This window comes from Leucopleurus acutus, assembly GCF_964270905.1.
Source record: "Leucopleurus acutus genome assembly, chromosome: 19".
Lineage (NCBI taxonomy): Eukaryota > Metazoa > Chordata > Mammalia > Artiodactyla > Delphinidae > Leucopleurus > Leucopleurus acutus.
This window is the reverse complement of record NC_139161.1, coordinates 47,844,337-47,865,832: the sequence shown is the minus strand read 5'-3', so window position 1 is coordinate 47,865,832 and position 21,496 is coordinate 47,844,337. Positions and strand designations below refer to the sequence as shown.

General features: G+C 39.4%; 1 protein-coding gene across 1 annotated transcript in view; it reads right to left on the bottom strand.

The window, feature by feature from the left end:
* RPA1 (replication protein A1) overlaps positions 1-21,496 on the bottom strand; it is a 53,222-nt gene that overhangs the window by 24,167 nt on the left and 7,559 nt on the right. The window contains exons 2-5 of the mRNA XM_082861064.1: positions 15,507-15,557; positions 13,975-14,053; positions 13,221-13,329; positions 4,891-4,979 (exon numbers count right to left, since the gene is read on the bottom strand). Coding sequence (XP_082717190.1) covers positions 4,891-4,979; positions 13,221-13,329; positions 13,975-14,053; positions 15,507-15,557 — 328 coding nt within the window. The remainder of the gene's footprint in view (positions 1-4,890; positions 4,980-13,220; positions 13,330-13,974; positions 14,054-15,506; positions 15,558-21,496) is intronic.

Below are 21,496 nucleotides of genomic sequence, written 5' to 3'. Positions count from 1 at the left end.
ACAGGATAAAAAAAAGAGACAGGATAGTGTACATAGTATCCTGCCTTTGGTGTAAGCAAAGTGGATTATGAATGAAAATATATAATTTATGTATTTGGTTATATTTTCATTAAGAAACACCTGAAGGGGGAATCCCCTGGTGGTCCAGTGGTTAGGACTCCAGGCTTCCACTGTAGGGGGCCCAGGTTCAATCCCTGGTCGGGGAACTAAGATCCTGCAGCTGCATGGAATGGCCACAAAACAAACAAACAAACAAAACAAAAAACCACTTGAAGGGATTTTCCCGGTGGCACAGTGGTTAAGAAACCACCTGCCAATTCAGGGGACATGGGTTCGAGCCCTGGTCTGGGAAGATCCCATATGCCATGGAGCAACTAAGCCCATGCGCCACAACTACTGAGCCTGCACTCTAGAGCCCACAAGCCACAACTACTGAGCCCGTGTGTCACAAGTACTGAAGCCTACGTGCCTAGAGCTTGTGCTCCGCAACAAGAGAAGCCACTGCAATGAGAAGCCCGCGTACCGCAACAAAGAGTAGCCCCTGCTCGCCACAACTAGAGAAAGCCTGCACACAGCAATGAAGACCCAACACAGCCAAAAGTAAAAAAATAAATAAATTAAAAAAAAAAGATGTGGGCTATATATACAATGGAAAGCAAAAGCTTCATTCTTTGAAAAGGTCCATAAAATTGATAAACCCCTAGTCAGACTTATCAGGGAAAAAAAAGACACAAATCACCAATATCAGGTCTAAAAGAGGCGACATCACCACAGTTTCTACAGACACTGAAAGGATAATAAGGGACTATATTTATTTTATCCAATCTAATAGTTTCTGCCTTTTAATTGGAACATTTATTCTATTTACTTTGATATAGACCAATAAATTCAACAACTTAAATAACGTGGTCAGATTTCTTGCAACACACAATCAATGTGAATGACTATGTATCTGTTACAGAAACTGCATTTGTAGTTTAAAGCCGTTCCATAAAAACATATATATGTATCAGCGCCAGATGGTTTCACTGGTAAACTCTACGGAATATTTAAGGAAGAATTAATACCAATTCCACATAAACTCTTGCATAAAATTTAAGAGGGAACACTTTCTAACTCATTCTCTGAGGCCAGGATTACTATGATACCAAAATTAGACAAGGTATGACAAAATTACAGACCAATACCCCTCATAATATAGATGTAAAAATTCTAAACAGGGCTTCCCTGGTGGCGCAGTGGTTGGGAGTTTGCCTGCTAATGCAGGGGACATGGATTCGAGCCCTGGTCTGGGAGGATCCCACATGCCGCGGAGCAACTGGGCCCGTGAGCCACAACTACTGAGCCTGCACATCTGGAGCCTGTGCTCCATAACAAGAGAGGCCGCGATAGTGAGAGGCCCACGCACCGCGATGAAGAGTGGCCCGCGCACCGCGATGAAGAGTGGCCCCCGCTTGCCACAACTAGAGAAAGTCCTTGCACAGAAACGAAGACCCAACACAGCAAAAATAAATAAATTAATTAATAAACTCCTACCCTCAACGTCTTCTTTAAAAAAAAAAAAAAATTCTAAACAAAATCACATCAAGTGGATTTGCTTGATTTAGCAAATCTAATCCAACAATACATAAAAAGTAGAAAGAGATCATGACATAATACGTACCCCAGAAATCATAGATTGGTTTAGCATTCAAAAATTAATGAATGTAATTAACCAATGGAAAAAGAAAAACGATATGATCGTCAACAGGCACAGAAAAAAATTTGACAAAATTCACCTTTTATTCCTGATAAAAACTCTCAGCAACCGAGGAATAGAAGTAAAGTTCCTCATAGTGATAAAAAGAATCGATGAAAAACCTACAGCTAACATAATATAATACTTAAAGGAACAAGACATAATAGTTAAAGGAACAAGACAAAAATGACCAGTAAGGGTTAATATTTTTTCTTATGTATTGGCCATTTGTTTTCCTTCTACTGTGAAGTGTTTCTTCTCATCCAATGCCTGCTTTCCTACTGGAGAATTTTTCCTTGAAAATAATAATATCAATAATAATAATAAATATTTAAAAATTTTCCCTTGTAAAAAATTTAGTAAATATTAAAGACTAACACTTTGTCAGACTTATCTTTTGTAACTATTTTATCCTAGTTTATGTTTGCACACCTTTCTATTTCTAACATGCAAAATTTTAAATTTTAATGTAATCAAATATTGTGAATTATTCCAATCCATTTATAGAGCCCCATTCTCTTTTATTTCTTTAAAATATTTATTTTATTTTTATTTATTTATTTTGGCTGTGCCAGGTCTTAGTTGCGGCATGCAGGATCTTCATTGCGGCATGTGGACTCCTTAGTTGCAGCATGGGGATGCCTTAGTTGCGGCATGCATGTGAGATCTAGTTCCCCGACCAGGGATCGAACCTGGGCCCCCGGCATTGGGAGCGCAGAGTCTTACCAGCTGCACCACCAGTGAAGCCCCCCATTCTCTTTATTTACTTATTTTTTTAAAATTATTTTTGGCTGCATTGGGTCTTCATTGCTGCGTGCGGGCTTCTCATTGCAGTGGCTTCTCTTGTTGCGGAGCACGGGCTCTAGGCGCGCGGGCTTCAGTAGTTGTGGCTCATGGGCTCTAGAGTGCAGGCTCAGTAGTTGTGGAGCACGGGCTTAGTTGCTCCACGGCATGTGGGATGTTGCTGGACCAGGGATCGAACCCGTGTTCCCTGAATTGGCAGGTGGATTCTTAACCACTGCACCACCAGGGAGGTCCCTAGTTTTATTTTTAATGGTTTCATTTTTTAACTTTTTAAACAAATCTGGAATTTATCTTGGTGAACAATGAGGCTCTAATTTTTTTTTTTTGGCCGTGCCGCACGGCTTGTGGGATCCTAGTTCCCAGACAAGAGATTGAACCCGGGCCCTCAGCAGTGAGCGCATGGATTCCTAACCACTGGACCACCAGGTAATTCCCTCTAATTTTATGTTTATTTGACTTGATGGAGGGGCAGACAAACCTTCTCGAGTCAGTGATTTGATGATTCTTTGACTTTTTTTCTAAACTATTATTGTCTCTCTTGTTTAAAGTAATTAAATTTTTCTGATTTCATTGCGCTTTCCTATATATTTTCACAAGAAAATAAAAGTTATTATCAAGAGATAATCACTGTTGAAAGGATTCTGGAAAGACAGCAGAGTAGGAAGCACTAGGAATCTATCTCTCAACCTAGACTACAACTGCCCTGGCAGAATTCGTCTGTTGTAACTACTTTGAATTCAGAAGTCTGTAGAAGGCTTGCAACTTCAAAGGAAGGCTTGGTTGGTGAATTTCCACCAATACCAGCCCTTAGCACAGTAACAGCTACCCATTCCCCACCCCTCAGCCATGTGGCACACAGCAGTGGACCTGTTCCTGGAGCAGCCTGCACACAGTTTCTGGAACTGAGGTGGGCAGAAAGGACCCTGTCCTCCACATACTGGGGATCTGTGCTGTGAATGCTGCTTCTGATCACAGAGGTGCAAAGAGACAGTGACCACTGCGGTTGCTTCCTCCAGTGTTGCAAGCCCTAAGCCCTCTGATGCAGTGCCTTCCAGGGATTTAAAGGGCTGGCACTCTTTCTTCCCATTTCATTTTTCTCTTCTTCCCCTTTTGGGAGACCGACATTAAAGACTAAGATATTCAAAATAACTGCTAGAGGGGCTGGAGGTCGAACTAATCACCAATGATTCAATCAGTCATGCCCAAGTAAGGAAGCCTCCATAAAAACCCCAAAGGGCAGGATTTGGGGAGCCTCTGTTGGTGAACACATGAAGGTCCAAGGCAGATGGCACACCCTGAGGGCATGGAAGCTCTGCACCCCTTTCCCCATACCTCGCCTTATGCCTGCCCTTCTACCTCACTGTTCCTGAGTTATAGCCTTTGTAATAAACCGGTAATCTAGTAAGTAAATTGTTTCTCTGAGTTCTGTGAGCCACTCTAGCAAATCACTCTAATTGAACCTGAGGAGGGAGTTGTAGGAAGCTACAATTTACAGCTAGCTGGTCAGAAGCACAGATAACAACCTGGACTTACTTTTTTATTTTTTTTTAAATTTTATTTATTTATTTTTGGCTGCATTGGGTCTTTGTTGCTGCACGCGGGCTTTCTCTAGCTGCGGCGCACAGGGGCTACTCTTCGCTGCGGTGCGCGGGCTTCTCATTGTGGTGGCTTCTCTTGTTGTGGAGCACGGGCTCTAGAGACGTAGACTTCAGTAGTTGCGGAGTGTGGGCTCAGTAGTTGTGGCTTGTGGGCTCTAGAGCACAGGCTCAGCAGTTGTGGCGCACGGGCTTAGTTGCACCGCGGCATGTGGGATCTTCCCGGACCAGGGCTCGAACCTGTGTCCCCTGCATTGACAGGTGACTTCTTAACTACTGCGCCACCAGGGAAGTCCCAGCCTGGACTCTGGACTGAAGGGGAGCGGGTGTGAGGGGTGGAGGCAGTCCAGTGGAACTGAGCCCTTACCCTGTGAAATCTGAGGCTAACTCCAGGTAGCTAGTGTCAGAACTAAATTGAATTGTAGGAGACCCAGCTGGTGTCCACAGAGAACTGGAGAATTGCTTATCAGGGGGAAGAAAAAAAACCCCATACATCTGGTCACAGAAGAGCCAGAAGTATGTATGACTGTTGTGTGTAGAGAAAAACAGAGGAGAGGTTTTCCTTTACAGAGTCCTACCATCATTTCTTCAGTATTGAAAAAAAAGGAAAACAATGAAAGAATAACCTGGTCACTAGACTCCCAAATCACTAGTTTTAGTAAGAGTAACAAATCAAACTATATGAAAAGGAAGAATTCCAAATCTATGAAGAGGTATTCAACTGAGTGCTACAACCTGTAAAAAACATTTTACCTTCATTATAGGGCACTGGATTGCCAATCTTTAATCCAACTTCTTCACCTGATTTCAAAACTTCTAACTCCATCAAAATAATCACTCTCCTACAAAGGCAAACAAATAGAAACATGTTAGAAAAAATAAACTCAGAAGCCCTTCAAACGACAAGCTACTTAAAAAGCTTCCCCCAATAATCACTGTGATAAAACTATTTCCCTTTGTCAATTGTTTTTCATTACTGAATAACTTGAGAAACATATGATATCAATTCCTACATAAACATTTCCCTTAATCTTTCATTGTATCATTATCAAGGGCTTTTATGATTGCAGGGTTTTCATTTCCCAGCTAGTTCCTTAATTAAAATGCAGTGTCCTTACTACATACTGTATCTTCAAGGAGCAAATGATGTGGTAAGAATTTAGATTACTAAACCCAAGAATATGTGGCACAAGAGATGATCTGTTTTCAGAAACATACACTTTGCTGAACAATTACCTTTTCCCAGTGAAAACCATGACTACAGATATTTTTTAATTGTGATTACTATTAACTAAGAACTTCCAATTCTTTGTCCATCTTTAATTCTGATTAAAATCTTTCAATAACTTCTCAAGGACCTTTGGCCAAAAGTTAAAAGCCTTTTCACACAGCCTACAAGGCTCTGTAAGGTCTGGCCTCGCACTAACCTCTCCAGCTCATCTCGCGCCGTTTCCCCGTGGTGCTCTGCTCTCCACCATCTGTTTCCTTCCAGCTCTTGGTGTACATTCCGCTCTCTCCTGCCACAAGGCCTCGGTACACGCCGCTTTCTGATTGTGATGGTCTCTCATTCTGCCTCATCTAATATTCAGACGCTTCCTTAATCTTTGGTTTAGATCAGTTTTCTGTTATACTCCTTTCTACAGCCATCACTTCTTTCCTTCAGGTCACTTCTCTCAGGTTTAATTAATATATATTGGCATATAATTATTAATATTGGGGTTAATTATGGTCATTATTTGATTATTTACTCACATATGATATATTTTAGTTGTATATTCATTATTTATTACCTATTTCTCTTACTAAACTGCACTTTCAGTAATGGCAGGTATCCTCCAGCGTCTACTGTAGCAACTGGTCCACAGTCGTTGCTAAATACGTGCTTGAACAAGAATGTCACAATCACGCTCGTATTTTAAAGAGGACTGCAATATGAAGGAATCTGAGGGGAACACAACTGGAGGCAGGGGGAACAACAGAAGGAAGAACTGACGGGGCCTGAATTAGCACAGTTGAGACGGACATTAAATATAGTAGATGGGAAATTCAATTCCCTGGTAGTCCAGTGGTTAGGACTCCATGCTTCCACTGGAGGGAGGACAGGTTTGATTCCTGGTCAGGGAACTAAGATCCTACATGCCGCACAGTGCAGCCAAAAGGAAAAAAAAAAAAGAGTAGATGGTCTGGAGCAATTATTTAAGCAATAATAGGCCCCACCTCATTGTGATGGATTCTTTAAATGGTCTGACTGCTGTAGTTTGGATTTTCACATGCAATTGATCAATTTGTGCTACCTTTATCAAGTTTTCGTAACAAGGTTATATTACTTCAATAAAATAAGCTTGAAACTATCTGTTTCTGAATATTACATACAGATTCACTTTAAAAACTCTGATAGATATTTAGTGGTATTTTAACTACCTTCCAAAAGTATCCAAATTTTGGATAACATAGAAAAATGGAAGGCTTATTATCATTTAGCATTACCCTAATACCAAAACCTAAGAAAAAACCCACTAAAAAAACCCACTAATTTTATTTTGTAATATACATACGTCCTAACTGAAATATCAGCAAGAAGAATCCAGCGGCACATCAGAAGAATACACCAATATCAACTTACAGAAAACACAGATGACAAGGACACATTACAACTTTATAAAGATACAACCAGCAAAATCCAGACTATGGGAAACCGTGCATGAGGATGAAGTACAAATGACCTGGTTTCTTCAACAAACAAACACTAAGGGAGGAAAAAAGATATGGAGGAGGAACCTAGATTCATAGAGACTTAAAAGAACTATCAACCTACTGCAGTGAGAACTTTACTTTGGATTCTGATACAGACAAATTAATTACACACACACACAAATAGTTGGAAACTGAACAGTGACAGAATATTTGATATTTTAGGTGTAAAAATGGAATTTTTAAAAAAGAATTACTACCTTTTAAAGATATATACTAAAATATTTGTGGAGGAAATATATCCGAGATTTGCTTCAAAATCATAGAGGAGGGTAGATGTGGAAGGCATTTAGATAAAACAAGATTGGATATCAAGTGATAATCTGAAGATGGATAACAGGATATATAGGGATTCACATACCATATTCTTGAATGGACTTAGTATCAAATACTATGTAAATTTACTGCAGTTCTTTGTATTCCGACAGGACTTTTGTTTTTTTTTTTTTGATACTTGAAAGAATAAATATGGAAGAAGAATAATAAGTACGGAAGAATAAATATAGAAAAACTACCAGGTGGGCTTCCCTGGTGGTGCAGTGGTTAAGAATCTGCCTGCCAATGCAGGGGACACACGTTCGCGCCCTGGTGTGGGAAGATCCCACATGCCGCGGAGCAACTAAGCCCGTGCACCACACTACTGAGCCTGCGTTCTAGAACCCGCGAGCCACAACTACTTAGCCTGCATGCTGCAACTACCATGCACCTAGAGCCCGTGCTCCACAACAAGAGAAGCCACCACAATGAGAAACCTGAGCACCACAACTAAGAGTAGCCTCCACTCGCCGCAACTAGAGAAAGCCTGCGCACAGCAACAAAGACGAAACACAGCCAAAAATAAACTAAAAAAAGAAAAAAAAAAAGAAAGAAAAACTACGAAGAAAATTTGGGGGGAGAAAAAAGTAAAGGAAGACATCGTCTGTAAGTTACTAAAATATTCTACAGATGATACTTTACCTGGAAACACTATGGCAGATGTAATTATCTGTGTTGATGAAGATGTGGAGAAACTGGAACCCTCATACATTGCTAGAGGGAATGTAAATTACTGTAGCCACTCTGGAAAATAGTCTGGCAGTTCCTCAAAAATTTAATCGTAAAGTTACCATTTGACACACAATTCTACTCCTAGATATATATAAAATAAACGGAAACATGTCCACACAAAAACTTGTACGCAAACGTCTACAGCATTATTCATAATAGCGAAAAGGTGGAAACAACCCTAACGTCCAAACAACTAGATAAACAAAATGTGACATATCTATACAATGGAATACTATTTGGCCATAAAAAGGAACGACGCACTGACATGTGGTACAACATGAACCTTGAAAATATCATGCTTAGTAAGAGGCCAGCCACAAGGGACCACATATTATATGACTTCATTTATAAGAAATGTCCAGAATAAGCAAATCCTATAGAGACAGAAAGCAGATTAGTGGTTGTCTAGGGCTGGGGAGGATAGGGAGTTTGGGGGTGATATCTAAAGGGTACAGGGTTTATTTGGAGGGCAATAAAATATTCTAAAATTAATTGTGGTAATGGCTGCACAACTCTGAATATAGTAAAAACTATTTTACACTTTAAATAGATGAACTGTATGGTATATGGACTATATCTCAAGATGTCACCAAAAAAAAAAAAAAAGAAAGAAAGAAAAAACAAACTCTGGCACTGACACAAGACTAGACAAGCAGATCAAAGGAAAAGATGGCAAACAGAACAGAGTCAGATAAATGGAATACTAGTCTCTCTTTACCTCTTTTTGTCACCAACCATCAACTCTCCACATAGCTATCAAAATAATCTCTTGGAAACTTTAAAAAACTTAAATCAAATTGTACCAATACTCCCCTGCTCGAAAGCCTATAGCTTCCCATCACACTTAGAATAAAATAAGCTCCTTACTTCCATGGAAGCTTGGAAGCTTCCACTTCCAAGCTCCTTAAGTCTTCCATGATATGGACTAACCATTTGGGAAAAATTAAGCTAAATTCCTCCTTCGTACCCTATATCAAAGTAAACCTCATATCAAATCACTACATTGTACACCTGAAACTAATACAATACTCTCAATCAACTATACTTCAATAAAAAACAAAAATCAAAACCTTAAATAACTTAAAATAATCCCACTGCTTTTAAAACTAAAAAAAAAAAACCTCAGATGAACCAAAATCTATTTTAAAAAATCCACAGAATGTCTGAAGAACTAAGAAGTATTTTTAAATAACCCAGTCAGGAAGCTTCCTAAGCAAAATACAAAATTCAGAAGCCATAAAGAAAAAAATGGACAAAATTGACTAAACTTTTAAAAAATTCTTTAATTCCACATCACAAGACACCATAAACAGTCTATAAAGGTAGACTACAAGGTCTAATAAAGAATTAGCGAACAAAGAATTGATCTCCCTGATTTACAAAGCGCATCCTCCACATCTCCCTGAACACACACACGCAAAGGACAAAGTATATCATCAAAAGCTCTTCAGAGAAGAAGTAGGAAGAGTAAGTATATGAAAAGACACTTGACCTCACTAACAGGGGAATTTATTATTTTATATATCTATTGTTTTCCTTTTATAATACAGAAATTTAAGTTAAAATAATGATGACTGGCAACTATTTTTTTAAAATCAGTAATATCTGCTATGTTGACAAGGTTAAGGGGAAACAAGTATTTTTCCCCCTAAAAACAGGTTTATTGAACACATACCATAAAATTTATCCTTTAAAAGTATAATTCAGTGGTTTTTAGTATATTTACAGAATTGTGCAAGCATCACCACTGCCTAACTTCAGAACATTTCTACCACCCCAAAAAAGAAACCCTGTGCTCCACGGCGGTCACTCTCCATTCCCCCACCACTGGAAACCACGAATCTCATTTCTGTCTGTGTATTTGCCTATTCAGAAACAGGTACTCTTATACAAGGCTCATGAGTATGTTAATTGGTATACTTTCTACAACAGACATCCTTTGATCCCCACAACTCCTAAGAAATAACAGCATGAGCATGTAAAGATAAATGTACAAGGATGACTGCTAAAGCCCTGTTGGGAATAAACCTAAATGACCATCAAACCTAACTGACCAGGGCTTCCCTGGTGGTGCAGTGGGACATGGGTTCGAGCCCTGGTCTGGGAAGATCCCACATGCCGCGGAGCAACTAGGCCCGTGAGCCACAACTACTGAGCCTATGCGTCTGGAGCTTGTGCTCCACAACAAGAGAGGCCGCGACAGTGAGAGGCCCGTGCACCGTGATGAAGAGTGGCCCCCGCTCGCCGCAACTAGAGAAAGCCCACGCACAGAATCAAAGACCCAACACAGCCAAAATAAATAAATAAATAAAATAAATTAAAAAAAACCTAACTGACCATCAAGGTAAGGAATAAACCTGGTCGTACACACACAGGTTCTCAGCAGAGGCAGGAAGGAACACACGGCATGTAGCCATGCTGAGGCGGTGAAATAAGGCAAAGCTCACAGGAGTGGAACTCCACCCTAGACTGCAGTGAATGGAGCTCGAGGTTTAGTATTCAACCACAGCAAAGCTCTCCACCCTCCCCTATACCATGCCCTAGAGGAGAGAAAAGTGGCTAGAAAGCACCACTCAAGCACTCCAAGGTAGCCTGGAGTGGAAGATAACAGGTCCCAAGTGGGAAGGTTGGCAAGGGGATGTACCTAGACTAGACTATGTCAGAGCAAATGAAGTCTGGACAGAACTGTCCACATTAAGCATGAACAAGATAAAAAGAAATAACATAGCAACAATGTAACACACAACAGTGTATAAAAATAAAAGGAACAGAAGAGGCAGAGACAATTAACAATCCCATCTAGAGGAAAGCATAAGCCAAGAAAGGGAATACTTCGCAAGTGTGGTGTACAAAATAAGACTAAGAATTCAATAAAAGTCAAAAGATGAGATGAAACAAGAGATTGAGAAGAAAAGGGCGCTTGAAAAGTTAAGGAAAAAACAGAACAAAAGCAGTATCATTATACATCTAATACTTAAACTATAAACATCAAGGAACAGAACAGAGAAAGCTAAAAACTGAACTATAATATATAATATGTTGGAAAATCTTAAATGAATCCAATGCATGCATTAGAAAAAAGACTAGAGCAAACTGGAGACATACATGGAGAACAAAGTTATCCTGGAACTCAAATGAAACAGAAACATAAGTAAAAACTGGAACTCAAATGAAACAGAAAAGATCATTAAGGAATAACAGAACAATCTCATCAAAAAGAAAGAGCTAACTCCTAACTGCAGACTGAAAGGGCACCATGCACCGGCGGGGGAAAAAAAAAGGAAACCACTGACATTTGAGACATAGCCTGGTTAAGTTACTGAACTTGAAACATAAAGAATTCTTCCATCTAATCCACAGAAACCATTCAAGTTTCATAAGTTGTCTTAATGATATGCTTAATAGCAATAGGATCCAGTTCAGGATCACTTGTTATATTTAATTATATCTCTTTAGACTCCATGAATCTGGAAGGACTCTTTTACTTTTATGCTTGAAATTTGAAAATCAGTTATTTTATAGAATGTCCCTCAATTTACCTGAGGCTTCCTCACGATTAGATACAGATTATGCATCTTTGGCAAGAATATAATAGTACTGATGCAATGTTCTTCCCACTGTATCCTACCAGGTAATACATGACTTCTGTTTGTCCCATTACTGGTAATGTTAACGTCAATCATTGGAATAAGGTGCTGTCTGCCAGCTTTCTCCACTGTAAAGTTGCTTCTTTTCCTTTTACAATTAATAATTATGCTCTGGGGAGGTACTTTTACCCTATAAATAACTTGTTCCTCCATCAAGTTTTTACCACTTGTTTCAGCATCTGTGGTAGGCTAAATGACCACCCCCAACCAAAAGATATTCAAGTCCTAATCCCTGGAACCTATGAATGTTACCTTATATAGCAAAAAGGGACTTTGCAGATGTGATTAAACTAAGGATTGAAGTGGCAATTTTATCCCAGATTATCCGATGGGCCTTAAAAGCAACCACATATCCTTCTAAGAAGGAGGCAGAGGCAGACCTGGCATAGACAGAGAAGAGGTAATGTGACCATGGAAGAAGGGATTGGAGTGATGCAGCCGTAAGCCAAGGAATGCTAGCAACCACCAGAAGCTGGAAGAGGCAAGGAATGGATTCTCCCAGAGATCTCCCAGAAGGAGCCGGGCCCTGCCGACACCGTGATCTCAGCCCGGTGAAACTGACTTCAACTTCTAACTTCCAGGGAAAATAATTTCTGTTGTTCTAAACCACCAAATTTGCAGTAATTTGTTACGGCAGCCACAGGAAACTTATATAGCACCTATTAATGTTTCCTGCCTGAAATAATACTATGACGGTTGCCAAATGGTGATTTTCTAATCCCATCAATCCATTTACATTTTTAGATGGCATTCTATTGTAAGAAAAAGCTTTCTGTCCCCCCCCCCGTATTCATTTATTCAGTATGGACTTATGAATTCTTATTTTATTCAGTAGGTTGCAGTCTGTTACTATTTATTTATTTACTTATTTACTTTTAATTATTTAATTAATTATTTATTTGGCTGCGCAGCATCTTAGTTGTGGCAGGCGGGATCTTCGTTGCCGCGTGAAGGATCTTCGTTCCGGTATGAGGATCTTTCAGTTGCAGCATGCGGCATCTAGTTCCCTGACCAGGGATCGAACCCAGGCCCCCTGTATTGGGAGTGCAAAGTCTTAACCAGTGGACCACTGGGGAGTCCCTATTTTTATTTCGACTTTTAAATTGCCCTAGATTTGGCAAATATGACTCTGCTAGCCAACAAAAAACGTCATATTTCAGCACTGGTTAATCAGGTGTGAATAACAGTTCTGTTCACCACTGTATCTCTAGCATGTAGCATCTTGTAGGTACTTAGCATACTCTGTTGGCTGAAGAAAGTGTTTACTATGAAAGATTCAAGACCGCAAAAAGGGCAGTGTTACATAATTAATTATATCTTCTTTTGCCCTAATAAGTGATCCCATTTCATTAAAAGATACTTAAAAAGAGACTCCTAAAATCAGTGCTGCTGAAGAGATTAGAAATAAGATTTCTGAATTCGGCTTTAATTTCCTGCTGTGAAATTTCCAGTTCAGTTCCATATTTTTCTCCTTTTGGTGCCACATTTTAGTTGCCTGAGTTCAGAACTCAATAGTTGTAAATTCTTAGCTGAAAGCTTTTTGACTTCTAATTGAATTTTGGCATCCAATGAACTTGTCTGTTCAAAAATTAGTCCCAATATACAACACAATAGAACAGAAAAAAAGATACCACATACCTTCCATCTCTCAGAGTGTTCACAATAAATCGGTTAATCTGGCAAATACAGTTGCTAGACAATCGTTCTTCCTCAACAAGACGGTTCAACTGTGTTGCCAACATGAAAGCTGAAAAGCACAGAGATTACTTCAGTCTCTAAAACATTTCAGTCATGACAATCTAAAAGCTGATCACACCTGTACCATTAAAGAAAAACAATGCCTTAAATATTAAAACTACTCAGATTCTGCATAGTGAAAAACAGTATTAATTTGCTGTGCATTAAACAGCTGCAGCTACTCTGAAATTAAGTATTTCTTAAAGTGCCCCAAATCATCTTTTCCATCATTCAGGTTTCATGACAAAGACTAAAAAATCTTTTCTAGGTCCTTCACCTTGTGACTAGAGACAGTAAGTATATACTCTGCAAATTCTCTCCTTTCTCCCTGTAAAGCTTCCAGCACAGAAATAAAACCCCAAAAAGACAAGTATAGGACAGCTAACCAATCATATTCACTAAATGTCAATATCATCCTAAGGGAAATTAATCAAAGAAAGCACAGAGCACCAGTTAGACAAAATTAAGCCAAGTGGCAGCTTTCCACTCGACCCAGTCTATTGTTAGAATGCTCTCTGCCAGCTGCAATTCTGTCCTTCCGAAGGCAGAGCCAAGCCAATGGAGACTTCTGGAATGCTCCAATTACTGCAATCAAAGTCTTGGGTGTGCTTTTATTATTTAAATATAAATTCCTAGATTTATACATCATACGTACAAGACAGAGTATTCAATCCATCACTCATAAGCACTCGATAACGGGGTGGATTATTCCCTGTAGCAATGGGACGGATGTTCTAGGAGAGAAAACATGATTCATTAGCCAGGCTGTCTGCTCAGTCCCCAGGGATCAGTCAACTCAAGTGGCAGGACAGCGCATTCGCCATTAGCTCAACACAACTGACTGCTTGCCCACTCTCGACACCTAAATCCAAGTAAAAGAAAACTGGATTTGATGATTCTCCCACCAACCTCTCTCTACTAACATTATTAAACATAACATAAACGAGAATAAAATAGGTTGCCAATACTCTTCTGTTCTCTCTCCCTTAACTCAAACTTGATTGAAAATTAATTTAAAAAAACATACAATAAGGCACCTAATATATGTATGGTACTATGTAGGAAACATGATAAAAATACAAAATGGAAGAAAAAATCCTTGCCCTGAAGAGGCTTATAACTGGGGTGGACACGGAGGCAGAGAGACATGGCAGAGGTGTGCACATAATGACAAGACATTTATTCCAGCTTAAAGGAAATCAGAGGCAGCTTTCTGAAGAAAATGAAATACGGAAACAGCCTTAAGATGACTGGCAGGGAGGGACTTCCCTGGTGGCACAGCGGTTAAGAATCCGCCTGCCAATGCAGCGGACACGGGTTCAAGCGCTGGTCCGGGAGGATCCCACATGCTGGGAAGCGACTAAGCCCGTGCGCCACAACTACTGAGTCTGCGCTCTAGGGCCCACAAGCCACAACTATTGAGCCTGTGTGCCACAACTACTGAAGCCCACACGCCTAGAGCCCATGCTCCGCAACAAGAGAAGCCACCGCAATGAGAAGCCCGTGCACTGCAACTAGAGAAAGCCCACAGGCAGCAACGAAGACCCACCGCAGCCAAAAGTTAATAAAATTTTAAAAAATAAAATAAAATAAAATAATAAAACTGGGAATGTTTGCCTTTAAAAAAAAGAAAAAAAGATGACTGGCAGGGAGTTTGGGAGTAACAGGGAGACACACCATCAGGCTTACTGACTCACAATCTGCAAGTATGATCCAGGATTCCGCTCCTATTGATTTGTAAAATTCTCACTAAAATTTGAGAACCCCTTAAATGAATGATAGGGTTAATGAAGAATTTTAAGCAGACAAGTTCCTGTCAGGTAGATCTCTCCAGAGGCCACATGTAAGGCAGATCTGAGCAAGAAAAACCCCAGGGCAGAAAGACAACCAAGGAGGCAGAAGTACTGATGTGCAGCGCTACAGATCCACCAGCTGTGGAAAGAACAGAAAGGCCAAGCCTCAAATGTGAACCTCCAAAGGTCAAACTCTGGCTGACGCAACATTAAAAGTAAAGCCTGGTTCCTCTCTCAGAGTTACAACACGGACTGGACTATTTTTGTGATGATGAAGAGAATTTTGTCAAGTGGACACACTTCCTGAAGTGGACTGTATGTCCTCTATCAAATGTAATTTATAATTATATGTAAGTTTAAAAAACGTTTGACATAAAAATATGTAGGTACTCACAATGACTTGGAGAATGGGTTTTATGGTTGTAACTCCCTGTTGCATTATGGCCTGAAAAAGTAAAAACAGATGCTTATGAGACAGGCACTCAAATCATGATTAAAACTTGACATATTTTTAATTTGGTGTCTGGAATAAACCACAGATGACATTATTAAAAGACCCTTTTCAGAGCTTATCATTTGAAAATCTACTTTAAGTTTTATCACTCTGGACAAATCATAAAATCGTAAAAGTGGGATTCATACTTACCAACAAGGATACTACATCTAAAAAGCTGGCATCGCGTATGTACTCATTATTCATAATAGCACATTTATTTTCCTACACTGCCCATTAATAGGGAATCAAACAAGTAAGTACAGCAAATCCTTAAAACAGAATATTATGCAGCCTTAAGAAGATATTTCTAGGGACTTCCCTGGTGGAGCAGTGGTTAAGAATCCACCTGCCAATGCAGCGGACACGGGTTTGAGCCCTGGTCCAGGAAGATTCCACACGCTGCGGAGCATCTAAGGCTGCAAGCCACAACTACTGAGCCTGCACGCCACAACAACTGAAGCCCGCGTGCTACAACTACTGAAGCCCGTGCGCCTAGAGCCCATGCTCCGCAACAAGAGAAGAAGAGAAGCCACTGCAATGAGAAGCCCGTGCACCGCAATGAAGAGTAGCCCCAGCTCGCTCCAACTAGAGAAAGCCTGCGCGCAGCAACAAAGACCCAACGCAGCCCAGAAAAGAAAAAAAAAGATGTTTCTATACCACTGGTTGCCTCTTGTGAGAGGAATTGGGTGCTGCGGGACATGTGTGGGAGGCAGACCTTGCACTACATCCTCTTTTATACTTTTTGAATGTTAAATCTCATGACTCTATTAGCAATTATAAAAATAATTTCTAACAAAAGCAAAATAACTATTAATCAGGCTTTTAGTTCGTTTTTAAAAAGGCATCATTTAAAGGTAACCATCAGAAAAACTAGCTAGCTAAAACTCGTTGTCTGACGTCTGCTTTTGCCCATGCTGAAATAAATGATACCAGACTAGCTCTTCCAACCATAAACTAAAAACTGGACAAAAATATATAAACTGTTTTCAAATACCAGGCAACAGGTAGAACAAGACTGTGATCCCTGAAAGGAAAACAAATGAGTTTCTGCACAGAGGCACTTTTGGACCATAGCACAGGGAAGGGAACCCAAAAAGAATACAGCAGTCCTGCTGAGCACAGATCAGTTTGGGGAGGTGCGTTATCTGGACTTCCTGGATGCAGAGTACCCGACAGGAGGGAGCTACATAGAGAAAGAGCTTCAATAACCTATGCAGGGGTTCCCTTGAGTTTTTGGCTGAATTCTAAGTTGTGCATACACAGGATGAGGTGCCACAGACCAGGTAAAGATTAGAGAGATACAGCTGAAAAATTACTGGCGCTCACCCAGGCTAGAATACATTTGAGTTCCAATTAGCCATTTGAGTGGAGAGAACTCAATAAACACCTGGTGCATTCAGGAGAAACCCCAGAAAGGCCATGCTTTAGAAATAGACTAAACTATCCCCAAAGTAAAAGCTACTCTAGACCCACTACAGTCTCAAAGGGCTCAGCTGATCTGCAAGTAAGTTAACAGTCTGCCAGAACAACTCAATATTCTCTATACACATAATCTAGACACTGAACAACGTATTGTTCATAATGTCCATTGCCATCTGGGGTCCCAAGACCTTTTCAGAGGGTACATAAATTGAAAACTATTTTCATCATAATAAACAAGCTTTTGTCCTTCTCACTCTCATTCATTCAATACAATGAAAAACTGGCTGAAGGACTAATAAAACTATACTATTACCACTTATGAATGTCTACTGGATGAAAAATCAGTAATAGAAATCACAGCAGTTCCACTTTCTAATAATAAAGCAACTTGTTGAATTAAAGAACAAGATACATCATGAAGACTGAGTTAATATCTCTTCCGCAGAATTCTACTTTTGCCTTATGAATGGATGAATAGATAGATGTGGCTGGACTGGCTGCTTTGCTTGTGTTCATCTCCTATCAGTACCAACTAATCATCTAGTAAGATCTTCTTTCATGTGAATGCTTGACGACAAACACAGACTATGCTGAAATATTCCAAGTGTTGAATCACTTACAAAACTCATGGTTTATCCTGAAACAGCTGTGTTGACATTTGCACTGATGGTGCAAAGCAGTGGTAGGTAAAACTACTGGTGCCTTAGCCGAGTTACTATAGTAGTAGTCACTGTATTCTTCACTGCCCTGAACACACTGGGGAGGGGAGTTTCACTAAAAAAAAAAGAAAAGAAAAGAAAAGAAACTTGAAGAAATAAAATTATTACATTAAATCGTAACCTTGAGGACAAAAAAATTTTAATATTCTATGCAACCATACAGAAAGTATGCCAAAGTGCTTCTGCTGAAGTATGGCTGCGGCCTTGAGGAAAAGCACTGCTACAACTGTTCGAGCTGCAAGTTGAACCGGCCGTTTTTTCGTCACGGAACGTCATTTTAACTTGAAAGGGCAAACGACAAACTGTGGTTATTCAGACTTGGGAATTTAGTGGATATCTTCTCAAAAATAAAGTGAGACAATTAACTGTATTTGTTGCCAATGATAAAAGAGTTTTCTAATGAAAATCAGGACTTTTGAAAACTTGTATTCACCAGCTTCCTAATACTTACTGACTTTTCTTAATTAAATCAGTAATGATGTTAATAAGCATGAATTTTTGTCATATAACAAAATATATCAACATTTGGAAGATCTGTAAAATGCAATGAACCGATATTTGCCAAATGACCGAAACATGGCGTTACAGATAATGCATAGGTAGAAGATCTATTCAAAATGGAAGACCGGCCAAATCTACATTCCAACTAACGTTTAAGAAACTACCATTTGTTGAGTTTTGATACAGTGTTAAAGGAAACCTGATTTTCTATTCAAAACACTTCTGACACCAAATGTGTGGGTTTTCCACATGAAACAATTCTCTGCAGACACCAACTGGGCGTCTCACAAGTCAACTTAATTTTGACACTAACTACCCAGAATTAGAGTAGACCCCACAGGTTAAGGGCTCAGTCCCACAAGACTGTCCAAGTGCCCACTTCATACACTAATCTCAAGTAGTGGGTCCCCAGGTGACCCAGTTTACACTTGTTTGACTTGGCTACAAATTGTGGGGACTTCCTGGGAGTCCCTCACAGAACTCAGGGAAACACTTTACTTAGTATTACTGGTATATTATAAGAGATAGTTAAAAGGATACAAATGAAAATCAGATGGAGAGGCACATAAGACAAGGTCTGGATGCCCAAGCACAGGAGATTCTGTTCCTGTGGAGTCTGGGGGTGTGCCCCCTCCCAGCATGGAGATGTGTTCACCAAACTAGAAGCCCTCTGAATTTTGTTGTTTAGGGATTTTTCTGAAGGCCCCATTACATAGGCATGATTGATTAAACTGTTGGCTATTGGTGATTAGCTCAATCTCCAGCCTCTATCCTGTGGGGTGAGGTGTAGAGCAGAAAGTTCCAACCCTTTAATCACATGATTGGTTCCTGGCAATCAACCCCTATCCTGAAGCTACCCTGGAGCCCACCAAGAGTTATCTCATTAAACCTCAGGTATGGCTGAAAGGGGCTTATCGTAAATAACAAAAAAAGCTCCTCCCACCCTATCACTCAGGAAATTCCAAGGGTTTCAGGAGTTCTGTGTACCAAAAACTGCACAAAGACCAAACATATATTTCTTATTATGTTACAAGGATCAGCGAAGAAGCCTGAAAAAGGCTATTAAAATACTCCTCCTTTTTCCAACTACATATTTGAAGCCAGATTTCCTCCATATAGTTCGACCAAAAAAACCATATATCCATATACTGAACGCAGGAGCTGGTATGAAAATCTAGCTGTCACGTCTTCTAGTAAGCCAGATATTAAAGCAATGTGCAAAAATGTAAAACAATGTCGCTTTTCTATTTGTTTTGAACTATATAACGGTTTTTCCTAAAACATGTTATTTATGTTAACAGATGAGTTTATTGCTATTTTAAATGAATAAATATTTTTCAAATATCTGTTATAATTTCAAATATGGTAAGGGAGATATAACCCACAAAAATAAAAGCTTTGGGGGGGGGCATTCAGTGACTGTTTACAAATGAAAGGTATTCTAAAATCAAAACATTTGAGAACCACTGTTTTGGACCAAACATTTGTGTCCTGACGCCACCTCCCAATTCATATGTTGACGTTCTAACCCTCAGTGTGAGAGTATCAAGAGATGGGGTCTTTCGAGGCAACTACTTTCAGATGAGGTCATGAGGGTGGAGCCACCATAATGAGATTACTGTCCTTATGAAAAGAGGGACTTCCCTGGCAGTCCAGTGCTTGAGACTCTGCGCTTCCACTTCAGGGGGCACGGCTCGATCCCTGGTCACGCAACTAAGATCTTGAATGCCACGAAGTGCAGCCAGAAAAAAAAAAAGAGAGGAAGAGACACCAGAACTCACTCTCTCCCGACACAAAGAAGAGGTCATGTGAGCACAGTGAGATGGTAGCTGCAAGCCAGGAAGACAGCCCTCACCCAGAACTAAATCTGCTGGTGTCTTGATGGATTTCTCAGCCTCTAGAATTGTGAGAAATAAATCTGCTGTTTACATCACCTAGTCTACGGTATTTTGTTATAGTAGTCCAAGCTAGGATGTGTTGCCTTAAAACAATCATTAAAACATAAAGCATCGCTAATAAGCCAACAGTGGAAATAAATTTTAATCATAAAAAATACTCAAATAATCCAAAAGTCGGGAAAAGTTAAAAAATAGAAAAAGAATAGATGGGACAAATAAAAAAACAAGCAGCAAAAGGAAAACTTAAACCCAAACTTGTAATTATATTAAGTGTAAATGGTTCAAGTACTCCAATTAAATGGAAGAAATTATTGTAATGAATAAGAAAGACCCAGCTATTTGCTTTGTACAAGAAACGCACTTCAAATATAAAAAGGCAAATTAAAAATAAAATACTGGAAAAAGATGTATCATTAAAAGCAGGCAAAGTAGACTTCAGGACAAGGAATATTACCCGGGATAAAAAAGGACATTTCATAATAATAGGGTTGATTCCTAAAGGAGACACAATGGGGACTTCCCTGGCGGTCCAGTGGTTAAGACTCCGCACTTCCACTGCAGGGGGCATGGGTTCAATCCCCAGTCAGGGAACTAAGATCCACATGCTGCACAGCACGGCCAAAAAAAAAAAAAAAAGACACAATGATAAATGTGGTCACCTAACCACAGGGTTTCAAAATACATGAAGGAAAAACTGACAAAATGAAAAGGAGAAATAGACAAATCCACTATTATAATTGGTGGTTTCAACATTCTTCTCTCAGTAATTGACAGGGCAAATAGACCAAAAAATATAGAATTAAGAATATAGAAAACTTAAACTATCAGTAAACTTGACCTAATTAGATCATCTAACAACTGCAAAATACACATTCTTTTAAGTGTACCTGGAACATTTTCATCAAGATAGTGCATATACTGGGCAGTAAAACAAATCTCAATAAATGTTGAAAAGTTGAATTCATACAGAGTACGTTATTTGACCACACTACAATTAAACTAGAAATTAATAACGATATGCTATCTAGAAAATCTCCAAATACTTGGAAGTTAAACAACAACCTTCTAAATAAACCATCTGTTGAAGAAGAAATCACAAGAGAAATTAGAAAGTTATTAACAGAATGAAAATTAAAATACAATCTGTCTAAATTTGTGGGATGTACCTAGAGCAATGCTTAGAAGGGAAAATACAGCTTTAAATGCTCCCATCAGAGAAGAAAAAAGCTCCCAAGTCAATTATCTAAGATTCCACCAAAAGGAGCCAGAAAAAGAATAAATTAAATCCAAGTACACAGGAGGAAAGAAATAAAAGAGCAAAAATCAATGAAATAGAAAATTGATAAAT